Source organism: Pristiophorus japonicus, chromosome 1 (assembly GCF_044704955.1).
Source record: "Pristiophorus japonicus isolate sPriJap1 chromosome 1, sPriJap1.hap1, whole genome shotgun sequence".
Classification (NCBI taxonomy): Eukaryota; Metazoa; Chordata; class Chondrichthyes; family Pristiophoridae; genus Pristiophorus; species Pristiophorus japonicus.
In genome coordinates, this window is record NC_091977.1 from 454,281,929 (window position 1) to 454,296,034 (window position 14,106).

General features: G+C 45.5%; 1 protein-coding gene across 6 annotated transcripts in view; it reads left to right on the forward strand.

Annotated features, from left to right (window-relative positions):
- The window catches only part of lrrcc1 (leucine rich repeat and coiled-coil centrosomal protein 1), a 371,497-nt gene that overhangs the window by 138,680 nt on the left and 218,711 nt on the right, over positions 1-14,106 (forward strand). For all 6 annotated transcript variants that reach the window (XM_070893371.1, XM_070893397.1, XM_070893406.1 and 3 more), the window contains 2 exons: positions 6,441-6,642; positions 7,881-8,029. In XM_070893371.1, coding sequence (XP_070749472.1) covers positions 6,441-6,642; positions 7,881-8,029 — 351 coding nt within the window. The remainder of the gene's footprint in view (positions 1-6,440; positions 6,643-7,880; positions 8,030-14,106) is intronic.

The following is a 14,106-nucleotide window of genomic DNA, read 5'->3' on the forward strand; positions in this document are numbered from 1 at the left end:
CCTGCATCAACACGCACAAAGGTCTTTTTGTTTATAACAGATGCCCATTTGGAATCCGATCAGCGGCGGCAATATTCCAGAGAAACATGGAAAGTTTACTGAAGTCGGTCCCGCACACCATGGTCTTCCAGGACGACATCTTGGTCACAGTTCGGAACACTGTCGAGCACCTGCAGAACCTGGAGGAGGTTCTTAGTCGACTCGACCGCTTGGGGCTCAGGTTAAAACGCTCGAAATGCGTTTTCCTGGCACCTGAAGTGGAGTTCCTGGCAGGAGGATTGCGGTGGATGGCATCAGGCCCACCAATGCAAAAACTGAGGCAATCGCGAATGCACCGAGGCCACAGAACGTGACGGAGCTGCGGTCGTTTCTGGGACTCTTGAACTACTTAACTTCTTACCGGGTCTCAGCACCCTGCTAGAAAAACTGCATGTCTTACTACGAAAAGGGGGCGAATGGGTTTGGGGCAAAAGCCAAGAAAATGCCTTTGTAAAAGCGAGAAAATTGCTATGCTCAAACAAATTGCTTCTGTTGTATGATCCATGTAAGCGTTTGGTACTAGCACGTGATGCGTCGTCATGTGGTGTCGGGTGTGTATTGCAACAAGCTAATGATTTCGGGAAACTGCAACTGGTTGCTTATGCATCCAGGAGTCTGTCTAAGGCCGAGAGAGCCTACAGCATGATTGAAAAAGAAGTGTTAGCGTGTGTCTATGGGGTAAAGAGATTTCATCAATACCTGTTTGGGCTAAAATTCGAATTGGAAACTGACCATAAGCCACTTATATCCCTGTTTTCCGAGAGTAAAGGGATGAATACCAACGCATCAGCCCGCATCCAGAGATGGGCGCTCACGTTGTCCGCATACAACTATACCATCCGCCACAGAAAACTGCGCCGATGCTCTCAGTAGGCTGCCATTGTCCACCACGGGGGTGGAAATGGCGCAGCCCGCAGATCTAGCCATGGTTATGGAAGCATTTGAGAGTGAGCAATCACTCTTCACTGCCTGGCAGATCAAAACCTGGACAAGTCAGGACCCCTTATTATCCCAAGTCAAAAGCTGTGTGCTTCATGGGAGCTGGTCCAGTGTCCCAGTGGAAATGCAGGAAGGGATAAAGCCGTTCCAGCGGCACAAAGATGAAATGTCTATACAGACAGACTGCCTTCTGTAGGGCAATTGAGTAGTGGTCCCCAAGAAGGGCAGAGACACCTTCATCAATGACCTCCCAGGCATCATAATGATGAAAGCGATAGCCAGATCCGACGTGTGTTGGCCCGGTATCGATGCGAACGTGGAGTCCTGCGTTCACAGATGTAATACATGCTCGAAGTTAGGCAATGTATCCAGGGAGGCGCCGCTAAGTTTATGGTCGTGGTCCTCCAAACCGTGGTCTAGGGTACATGTCGACTATGGAGGCCCGTTCTTGGGTAAAATGTTCCTTGTGGTTGTCGACGTGTACTCTTAAGTGGATTGAATGTGAGATAATGTCGGCTAGCACATCCGCTGCCACTACTGAAAGCCTGCGGGCGATGTTTGCCACACACGGCCTACCCGATATCCTGGTGAGCGACAACGGGCCATGTTTTACTAGTGTTGAGTTTGAAGAATTCATGACCCGTAACGGGATCAAACATGTCACATCTGCCCCGTTTAAACCAGCGTCCAATGGTCAGGCAGAGAGAGCAGTGCAAACCATCAAGCAAGGCTTGAAGAGGGTAACTGAAGGCTCACTGCAGACTCGCCTATCCTGAGTCCTGCTTAGCTACCGCACGAGACCCCGCTCACTCACTGGGATCCCACCTGCTAAACTGCTCATGAAAAGAGCACTTAAGACAGGGCTCTCGTTTGTTAACCCTGATCTACATGAACAGGTAGAGAGCAGATGGCTTCAACAAAGTGCATCCCATGATAGCGTAAATGTGTCACACAAGATTGAAGTCAATGATCCTGTATTTGTATTGAATTATGGACAAGGTCCCAAGTGGCTTCCCGGCACTGTCGTGGTCAAAGAGGGGAGCAGGGTGTTTCGGGTCAAACTTTCAAATGGACTTATTCACCGGAAACACTTGGACCAAATCAAACTCAGATTGATGGACTACCCTGAGCAACCCACCTTGGACCATACCTTTTTTGATCCCCCAACACACACACCAGTGGCAGCTCTCATCACAGTTGACCACGAAGTAGAACCCATCATCCACAGCAACCCAGCAGGGCCCAACACACCAGGCAGCCCAGCAAGGCCAGCTGCACAGCAGTCCAGCGAGGGCCCAACAAATAATTCAACAACACCAGCTTTCAGACGATCAACCAGGGCAAGAAGTACCCCAGATCGACTCATATTGTAAATAGTTACACTATTGACTTTAGAAGGGAATGTTGTTATATATGTGGACTTGTATTTACTCAGAGGGCTCATTCCCGGAGTCCCAAGGGATCCCATAATCCCTTGGGAACACAGGTATTTCAGGAGGCCTCACAGGTTGGAGAGGCACTCTGGAGACCTGCAATAAAAGACTAAGGTCACACTTTACTTTGAGCTCACAGTGTTCAGTCTGACTCTTTCTCCATACACCACACTAATGAGTTGTTTAAAGTTGGCATCAACATTTAGTTGGGGGTTCATTTTCATACATATCAAGGTGGTTTCTGTTCGAACATGCGAACAATGACAGACAGGTAAAGACCATCTGGTCCATCGAGCCTGTCCCTCACAATTGTGATACCTTGTGCATCACAACATATACACTCCATCCCACCAGAAACCATGTGATCCCCTGGGAGAGGCAAGAAAAAACCCAGGCCAAATTGGGGGGGTGGGAAATTCCTCTCCGACTCATCTAAGCGCTCAAAACTAGTCCAGGAGACCACTCTGGCCTTGAATTCCCTGCAGTACCTACCTTCTGTAAGAGGTGATCTCCGCCCCAGCCAGAAACAAATCCAGTTTTTGCTTGAAAGAATTTAGCGAGTCTGCATCCACCACACAAAACAGCAGCTTATTTCAGAGGTCTACTATCCTCTGGGAAAAGAACCACCTCCTGACGTCTAACCTAGATCTAGCCCTATACAACTTAAATTTGTGACCGTTGATCCTGCCTAACCTACTTAATTGAAATAAACTCAGTTGGCACACTGTCTTATTTATTTCATTATCTTATAAACCACAGTCCGATCCCTTCCAAGTCTACACTGCTCTAATGTATAGAGTCCCAACTCTTTTACCCTATATTAATAAGTAAGCTGCTTTAGACTTGTAATTAGTCTCGTGGCCCTCTTCTGCACCCTTTCCAGAGCCTCAATATCACCCACCATGTGAGGAGACCAAAACAGGACACCGTATTCTAAGTACTGCCTGACTAAGGTCTTGTAAAAAGACAAAACAGTACGCCTCATCTTATATTCAATTGTCCTATGGATACACCCCGATGCCCTATTTGCTTCAGCTATCGCTGCTCGGAATTGCTCATGTACCTTGAAAGATATATGCACTAGAATGCCCAAATCTTTCTATCTCCACCATCTTTAATGTCTTTCCATCTTTAATGCCTTTCCCTGAAAGGTGTATGCATGTTGAGCATTTGTCCTGCAATTATCTAAGTTTTACATAATTTTCCAGTCTTGATCCCAATCTCCTAACACATTAAGATCTGCCTGAAGCAGATGAGCACCTTCTACAGTTCTAACACTGGCACAGACCTTGGTATCATCTGCAAATTTGCAAATGGTTTTCCAATTCCTAAATCATTAATAAAAATAGTAAAAAGCAACGGTCCCAACACTGATCCATTCAGGACACCACTGGTGACTGGTCTCCAAACAGATCCAAATCTACCTGAATCTACTTTTTGCGTGCGTTCTACCAGCCAGTTCTGAATTTAACGCAATATATTACCACAATGCCAAAGGTTCTAATCTTATAGAGAAGCCTCTTATACAGTACCTTATCAAAAGCTTTTTGGAAATCTAAGTAGACAATGTCTACTGGGCTTCCCTCATCCACCAACTTTGTAACTTCTTCAAAAAAATACAATTACATTTGTAAGACATGACGGGACCGAAATTCATGGTCCCTATTTGGCCCGTTTCCGCCATTTTATGGCAGCCATGCAGCGGAATCGAGTGGCCGCCGCGTTGCAGTGCACTGGCTGCCCCGACCCAAATTAAGATTGGAGATTTTTTGGCCTGTCCCCACATCCATCCCGCTGCTGCCGACCGCCGCAAGCTCGTCATCAAAGTGCGCAACGCCGCTATCTCGCACTTCCATTTTAATCCGCCACAAATTTAGTTGAAGAAATCCACGAACCGCGAGGTGGTGCCCCCGACAGATTTTTCTGTCAGTGCACCTTGTCTGCTCTCTCTCTGACCTGGCGGTGCGGTGGCCATTAAAGGCGAGGGACGAATGTCGCGGCCGCCATCTTATTTTTTTTGCCGGCCGACTTCCATGTCGGCCGGACTATTGCTTCCCCCGGGTTCGGCCGGGTCACCAACAGGTAGACTGGCATCCCCTCTTGGGTGCCAGGCTGCTGGCCCGGCCAAAGCCCTCCCTGGTGGTCCAGTGGCTGAAGCTAAAGTTTTCACAATTCTCTCCCCTTTAACGGAGGGGAGAGAGCGTAATGATGCACATGCGCTGTGACGTCACCGCTGCTCCACCACTGAGTGACAACGGCGGAGGCTCAATCCCGCCCCAACTTCCGCCCCTCAACATATCTTACCGCCGCACATCCGCCCCCACTATGACCGAGTTCCGGTCCAACGTTAAAAAATCTTTTAAGTGCTGAAAATGGCCGCCTCATCACTCCCGGCGGACAAACAAGGTAGAAAATCATAGCTGCGCCCGTTTTCTGGCATGCCTGCCTTAATACAGGCCAGGGACTCGCACAGCACATGTCCCATCCCCCAGAGGACCCTCAGGTGGATAACATCTGGCAAGCTGCTCTGAGAAGAAATTCCTCCTCCTCTCCGTCATTAGTAATCTTTGCAGAGGGGCATAAGAATGACTGAGGTGGGGAATTGATGCTGACACAGGCTCTAAAGAGATATAGTTCTATTTCACAGCACTGATTTACGGAGACCAGCAGACACCACAATATTTTCAACTTTTATCTTTGATTCATTTCTAAGCAGTATCGAATAAATGTTGTGGATGTGAGATAACATCTCACTATTTGAATTTATGTTTATGCAATGTTCCCTCTAATTTTTTTTCACGCGCGGTCCCTTTAAATTGGCTATGCAGCCACACATGCGCAGTATCTCTTCCAGTGGCAGGAGCTGGGGAGCGGCCTGCGCGGGACCATGCGATTGATGCGCAATCGTGCAGCCACGTGCCTTAGGGGGAACATTGGTGAGCGGCTCTCAACAGCTCACCAAAAGCCTGTTAAGTGGCCCTCCAGCCCAAATAATTGGCCATCCCTGATCTGGACACTCACCTTTCATTAGATTATCCAGGAGATCAGCTACCTTGGCCCCTGGAAAACAGAAACCTGCTCTTGACAGAGCTTTACCTCTACATAGGATGCTGTCTGTGTGCCTGATGACTGAGTCCCCTATGAGGGTTGCCTGCTGCGTCTTCCTTTTCCTTGGCTGTTCAAACGACTTTGCAGCCTTCCCCTTACCATTTCCAAGATGCTGATATGAGCATTGAGGTTGCTGGTGCTGACCTCACTGGTTCTCCAAATCACAAAGCGGGGCATACCTGTTCGGAATAACAAAAGAATCCAAAGTGGTAAAAGATCTAGTGATATCAATGCCCGATAATGAAGACTTACTTTTCGTCCCAGTCAGGAAGTCGTCGAAATCCACCAAGTACGTCAATTGGTCAATCTTCTCTAATAGGCAAACGACCTCCTGCTGCAGAGACAAAACCTGGACACATTTACTGCAAGTCAAAGTCCCATAGTGTTTCACTTTGATACCATCTCTCTCTAACGTTACCGTAAAGGTGTACATGGAGCACACCCCATATTGGAGTCGTTCTCCTTTCCTTTGGGATTCAGGATTCACCATCCTTATTTTTCAAGGAATCTACAAAAAAAGCAGAAAAAAAATAGAAGCAGCAAAAGGAGAAAGGCAGAACAAGTAGGCCCTAACTCCCTCAGTCACAACTCTCAGCAAAAGATGGCCGCACTCTGCTGAAGTCACGTTCCCTTCAATTTTTTTCTTCATCGTAGCTTATTTGAACATAAGTGTTCGATTGATAATGAAAAGAAATTCGTAAACTAGAGGGCATAAGTATAAAATCACCAGAATGAAGGGGCGGGATTAAAAGAAATGTTGTTCCACAGAACGAAAGTTTGAAAAGGGTATGGGGAAAAGACAGGTGAAAGAAACTAAATGCATAGCTCTTTAAGAGCCAGTGCAGATGTGATTTGCTAAATGTCCTTCTTTGCTGTTAAAATGTTATGAAAGTGTAACGCAAATAATTGTTTTTATCTCAGGGACGAACAGCCTTGCGTGCGAAAACTAAAATCCTGTCGCAACCAACCCAGAGGTGAAGAATTGTCTAGCAGTTCACCTGTAGAATCCGCTGAGCTTCAAATAGTGGGATGCACACCCAGGAATATGTCATCAATTCAAAAAGCTCAACACAAATCACAAGACAGTAAGAAAACAAGTATAACTGAGGAGTCTACGTATAGGGTAATAATAAAATTTATTTTGTTCTTTTTTTATTGACTCAGTAATGGCTACCATTACTGCCAGTGTATATCGTTCAAGAACACCTGATCTTGGGCAGATCGATTGTTATGGAAACACGATTCTGCAGCAGCATTTAGTGGTGCTAAAATCTCCCAGCTTATGTTTATGCAATGTTCCCTTTAATTCTTTTTCACGCGCAGGTTAGTCTGGAGCATCGATTTATTTTTCTTCTTGAAATGACTGAGATGTTCAAATTGTTCCTTTAATAGGCCACAGGAGTGTCTCAAGATGCCAAGCTAAAGCTAATAAAACTAACGTATCTCCTATTAGATAGGAAATAAAATTCAATTATTTTTTTCTCAAATTATATAGATACAGTATAGGAGTACAAAAGCAAAATACTGCAGATGCTGGAATCTGAAACAGTATAGGAGTACTTTGTTACTGTTGAGCTGAAGCCTATGGTTTTTGGCACAGATTGTTGACTGACAACTGTTAAGCAAATGCAGCAAGTTTTACATGTGTATATCTCAGTAATCCAATCTGTCCTTTTCAAAAGTTGTTCAAAATATTAGTTGTATTGTACCCTTTATTTATAAAATAGGCAAATAAAAAGTGCTTTTGGAAACAGTGAAACTATTCAGAATAAAACTTGATAAAGTAATACATTTTGCTCATGCTAGAACCTATGGAACAATTATATAGAAATGTAATCCAATTACATTGCTGTAATTTTACAATAATATAGTTCGGTTTGGCTCAGTTGTAAGACTTTCATCTCTGACTTAAAAAGTTGTGCATTCTAGGAGCACATAATCTAGGCTGTAATGTAGTAAGTGGACTTGCTGCATTGTTTGTGTTAGTGTTCTTCAGGTGATGTATTAAATCAAAGCCCTTTCTGCTTGAACAGATGGGCATAAAAGATGATCATTAAAGATCGGATGATATCATTTAAAAAGGATTTCTCGTAAGATCTTAGCCAAGGCTCATCCTTCAACTAACACCACCAAAACAGATTAACAGGTCATTTATCTCCTTTGCTGTTTGTGGGACCTTGTTGTATGCAAGTTGGCTGCCACTTCTGTCTACCTAAAAATAATTCATTGACTGAGGTGATTTTGGAGGTCTTCACTATGTTGTAGATGCAATATAACTGCATGTTTGTTCATGCTTTGTAACAGCAATACTTCTAATTAACATTTTCCAATATAAATCCAGCATGATTACTTTCCTTTTAGGCACTTACTCTCGAGTTGGACCAAGAACGAGAGAAGAGATGGAAGGCAGAGCAAACTGTGAAACAGTTGATGGATCATATGAAAACATTGCAAAATCAGGCTGATGAGAAAAGGGATTTTCAAGACATGGCTGTACATACCACAGACAGGTACCTCGATAACATTTGCTACTTAGTCTCAGAAACTTACAGTGCCAATATAATAGTGTATGAATTACGTGCATCCAAAAATGCTTTATACTAATACAAAAGCAGCAGTGTAACTTAAGAGTCAAGTCAATTATCTGACTCTAGAGTAGACTAAAGCCAAAGTGTGTAAGACCACTTTTAGGACATCGTATCACTCCACTTGGGTTTCAGAGATTGTAGTATAATCCTCAAATTGCTGGAGAAATGCCACCAACGATGTCTCCGCAAGATCCTGCAAATCCCCTGGGAGGACAGATGCACCAACGTTCGTGTCCTCGACCAGGCCAACAACGCCAGCATCGAGGCACTGACCACACTCAACCAGCTCCGTTGGGCGGGCCACATTGTTCGCATGCCTGACACAAGACTCCCAAAGCAAGCGCTCTACTCGGAACTCCTACATGGCAAGCGAGCCCAAGATGGGCAGAGGAAATGTTTCAAGGACACCCTCAAAGCCTCCTTGATAAAATGCAACATCACCACCGATACCTGGGAGTCCCTGGCCAAAGACCGCCCTAAGTGGAGGAAGTATATCCGGGAGGGCGCTGAGCACCTCGAGTCTTAGCATCGAGAGCATGCAGAAACCAAGTGCAGGCAGCGGAAGGAGCGTGCGGCAAACCAATCCCACCCACCCTTTCCTTCAACGACTGTCTGTCCCACCTGTGACAGAGACTGTAATTCCTGTATTGGACTGTTCAGTCACCTAAGAACTCATTTTTAGAGTGGAAGCAAGTATTCCTCGTTTTCGAGGGACTGCCTATGATGATGAGTATAATTCCAGCCAGGTTTAAAATAGTTCTCCGGCTGTCTGTTGGGCTGTCTGGAGACAGTTTACATTTAAATTTGAATGTTTTTAGTTATACAATGGGAAATTTTTAAAAAATGGTTCAGGATAATAAGGCAATATTGTACTCTATGAAATATTATGGCACAGTTCCAGATACCTCAGTTGTGTTTTAAAATTTTATGTAATGAGCAATTAAATAAAACCCAACAATTGACTTGAATAAAAGATTCCCTGTGGTGATCTTGAGGTTGCAATGTAGGTAACGACCAGACTGCAAGTGCAAATTGCAAGCGTAATCTGCAACAACTTGCATTTATATAGTGCCTTTAACGTAATAAAACATCCTAAGGTGCTTTGCAGGAGCATTAACAAACAAAATTTGATACCGAGCCACATAAGGAGAAATTAGGACAGATGAGCAAAAGGTTGGTAAAAGAGGTACGTTTTAAGGAGCATTTTAAAGGAGCAGGGAGAGGTAGAGACACGGAAAGCTTTAGGGAGGTAATTCCAAAGCTTAAGGCCTAGGTAGCTGAAGGCACGGCCGCCAATGGTGGAACAAAGAAAATTGGGGATGCGCAAGAGGCCAGAATTAGAGGAGCGCAGAGATCTGAGGGCTGTAGGGTTGGGGGACATTGCAGAGATGTGGCGGGACGAGGTCATGAAGGGATTTGAAAACAAGGATGAAAATCTTAAAGTTGAGATGTTGGTGGACCAGGAGCCAATGTAGATCAACAAGCACAGGGCTAATGGCTGAACAGGACTTTGTGCAAGTTAGGATACAGATAGCAGTGTTTTTCATGAGCTTAACTTTACAGAAGGTGCAAAGTGGGAGGCCGGCCAGGAGACTGTTGGAATACTTGAGTATAGAGGTAACAAAGGCAAGGATGAGGGTTTCAGCAGTAGATGAGCTGAGACGGGGGTAGAAGACGGTGATGTTACAGAGGTGGAAGTAGGCGGTCTTGGCGATGGAGAGGATATAGTGTTGGAAGCTCAGCTCAGGGTCAAAATTAACGCTAGGTTTACAAATGGCCTGGTTCAGCGTCAGTCAGCTGCCAGGGAAAGGGATTGAGTCGGGGGCTAGGGAACGGAGTTTGTGGTGGGGGCCAAATACAATGGCTTCAATCTTCCCAGTATTTAATTGGAATAAATTTCTGCTCATCCAGCACTAGATGTTGGACCAAGCAACGTGACATCAGAGGCAATGGTCGAGAGAGGAGGTGGGGGAGAGGTAGGACTGGGTGTTCACTGTGCATGTGGAACCTGATGTTGTCTTTTCGCATGATGTCAATGAGGAGCAGCACGTGGCTGAGAAACAGGTGGGGGACTCTGGAGGTCATAGAAAATAGGTGCAGGAGTAGGCTATTCAGCCCTTTGAGCCTGCACCACCATTCAATATGATCATGGCTGATCATGCAACTTCAGTACGCCATTCCTGCTTTCTCTCCATACCCCTTGATCCCTTTAGCCGCAGGGGCCACATCTAACTCCCTTTTGAATATATTTAGTGAATTGGCCTCAACAACTTTCTGTGGTAAAGAATTCCACAGGTTCACAACTCTCTTGAGTAAAGAAGTTTTTCCTCAACTCGGTCCTAAATGGCTTACCCCTTATCCTTAGATTGTGACCCCTGGTTCTGGACTTCCCCAACATCGGGAACATTCTTCCTGCATCTAACCTGTCCAATCCCATCAGAAGTTTATATGTTTCTATGAGATCCCCTCTCATTCTTCTAAATTCCAGTGAATATAAGCCTAGTCTATCCAGTCTTTATTCCTGCCATCCCGGGAATCAGTCTGGTGAACCTTCGCTGCACTCCCTCAATAGCGAGAATGTCCTTCCTCAGATTAGGAGACCAAAACTGTACACAATACTCCAGGTGTGGCCTCACCAGGGCCCTGTACAACTGCAGTAAGACCTCCCTGCTCCTATACTCAATTCCTCTCGCTATGAAGGCCAACATGCCATTTGCCGCCTTCACTGCCTGCTGTACCTACATGCCAACTTTCAATGATTGATGTACCATGACACCCAGGTCTCGTTGCACCTCCCCTTTCCCTATCTGTCACCATTCAGTTAATATTCTGCCTTCGTGTTTTTGCCACCAAAGTGGCAAAACATGTCACATTCATCTACATTATATTGCATCTGCCATGCATTTGCCCACTCACCTAACCTGTCCAAGTCACCCTGTAGCCTCTTAGCATCCTCCTCACAGCTCACACTGCCACCCAGCTTAGTATCATCTGAAAGCTTGGAGATATTACATTCAATTCCTTTGTCTAAATCATTAATGTATATTGTAAATAGCTGGGGTCCCAGCACTGAGCCTTGCGGTACCCGAAGAGTCACTGCCTGCCATTCTGAAAAGGACCCATTTATCCCTACTCTGCTTCCTGTCTGCCAACCAGTTCTCTATCCACGTCAATATATTACCCCCAATCCCATGTGCTTTAATTTTGCACACTAATCTCTTGTGTGGGACCTTGTCAAAAGCCTTTTGAAAGTCCAAATACACCTCATCCACTGGTTCTCCCTTGTCCACTCTACTAGTTACATCCTCAAAAGATTCTGGAAGATTTGTCAAGCATGATTTCCCTTTCATAAATCCATGCTGACTTGGACCGATCCTGTCACTGCTTTCCAAATGCGCTGCTATTACATCTTTAATAATTGATTCCAACATTTTCCCCACTACCGATGTCAGGCTAACCGGTCTATAATTCCCTGTTTTCTCTCCCTCTTGTTTTAAAAAGTGGGGTTACATTAGCTACCCACCAATCCATAGGAACTGATCCAGAGTCTATAGAATGTTACAAAATGACCACCAATGCATCCACTATTTCTCAGGCCACTTCCTTAAGTACTCTGGGGTGCAGACTATCAGGCCCTGGGGATTTATCGGCCTTCAATCCCATCAATTTCCCTAACACAATTTCCTGACTAATAAGGATTTCCTTCAGTTCCTCCTTCTCGCTAGACCCTTGGTCTCCTTATATTTCCTTCGTGAAGACAGAACCAAAGTATTTGTTCAATTGGTCTGCCATTTCTTTGTTCCCCATTATTAAATCACCTGATACGGGATCGAGAAGAGAAGCCATTGCAGGTGATTCTCTGGCTATGACGCGATAGATAGGAATGGAACCAGCTGAGCCCATCCAGCTGGGCAAAACCGCAGTATGAAATAAGTCCATTTCTAACTGATTTGTTAATTCTCCACCTTCACTAGATAGCACCATCGTCAAATGAGGGAAACAGTTATGTTGATTTCTTTTTGCAATTTGGTACTCTGTAAATACACTGTTCCACAGACCAGAACTATTTTTTTTTCTGTTGTGGATACCAAAGTCTTGCTGTTTCTTGTTGATAAACCTTGGGGCCGAAATTCTCGTTGTGCACCTCCGGGGTGGGGGGGGCGCAGTCTAACGGGGCGCAAAAGTGGTTTCTCGTGGTGAGGAGGGGGCGCCAAATTGCGCGGCAGTTAGCGGAGGAGCGAATGAATTAGCGCCCCGTCCCGCTGGTAGCACCCTGGGCCATTGCACCTCCGACGATGACGTCTTCACCATGCGCGGCAGTTGCTTTCCGCCCCGCTCCAGCCTCGCGGGTCGTGTACCGGGCTGATCACCCATCATGGGGCCAAACTTAAAGGGGAGGTGCGCTGTGTCGCACGCCGTCGCCTTCCCCCCCCCCCTTACTGGTCGAGCCAGAGTCCGCTCCTTTCGCAGGATCCGGGCCGCGATCCTGTAGCCCAGCACTCCGTTTCGGTGTCGTGCTGCGGCCACGGCACCCCTTAGCTCTGGTGTCCCAGTGGAAGCCATCAAAGGGCCTGCAGAGCTCGCTGCATCCTTCCCCTTTAACGTAAGGGGAACGTTATCGAAACGCGACCGCGCTATGCGGAGAGGCTGATTAGCGCTTCACGATGCGCCTGGGCAGCGCCCCCGATCCCGCCCCAAAAGGAAGCGGCGTGCATGACATTGCGCTCCACTTCGTGTGAGGGGCGGTAACCCAAATTTTGCTTCCAGGGCGGAACTTCTTCGCCAGGCGCAGAATGTCCGTCCCTGGAAAGGTTGCCGCCCCCAACCGGGGTGAGATGGAATTCTGGACCCCTCATCTCTTAGGTGACCAAGTTGGGTAGTGAAGTGTATTTCTCCTCCTTGCTTCTTAATGGAGTAGTACTCAACACAGTTACTTGTCTGATCGAATCTCTTCCGCCACCGCTTCCCTACCATTTATCTTTCTGATCTACTGCTTATCTTCTGTGTATTTTCAATTGCACTCATCATGTTTTAGGGCCTCAGTACGAATTAAGGATGGTGGCCAAAATTAGGACTTAGATGTAGCAAAGTGGTGAATGACCACCTGATCAAGATGCTGCAAACACTGCAAAGCTAATAGAGACAGCGTCCAAAAATTACTTTCTCTTCACCGCTCCCTCATGCAATGGCAGAAATATTTATTTGTTAAGCAAGAATTTCTCTGGAAAAAAAAAAGACCTTGCCAGGTTATGTAAAGTTCCTAACGCAACTTTAAAATGTTTCAATTGTCTGTAATTTATAGAAACAGGATTCTAATTAGCATTTATAAATCCAAAAGCAAATGGCTTTTCCACATCTTTTTACCATATTGAGATTGTTGCATGCCAAATCCCCCATCCATAATAAAAATGTGCTGAAGTGTGTCTACTTACATCATTCAAAAATCAGAACACACCTTTGTTAATACAGTAATATTGACTATTTGAATTCAATTTACTGCTAACAGTAGGAATAGAATAGCAGTTAGAGAGCAACATTCCCTCCACGCTGCGCAGCCGCACAGCTCTTTGCCCGGGACCAGCTTTTCCAATGTTAAATTTCGCGCAAAACTTTGAATGGGCTGCGCAGACCCTTAAAGGGACATCGCACCCAAAAAAGAATTAGGGGGGAACATTGTTGGAGAGTCAATCTGTAATTGATTTGACTGGCTACCAATGGAACAAGTTTTCCCTTAATTGTGCATCCTATTTCCAATTAATTCCTAGTCCATTTTTAGTTATTTGAGACTGATTGAAGCATTTTCACAATGCCCTAAATCCGACTCTTGTCAGTCCTCTGTTTGTTTGTAAGCATATCATTTAGCTCAATAGGTATAAAATTGCATAGATAATAGTACCTGAGAGTGGATTGTAAGGCTGCAATCTAAGGGGCTCGGATAACTCTGAGGGTCCGAAATTTATCATATTACGCCCACTTACCGCCCAGAAAGGCGAATTTGA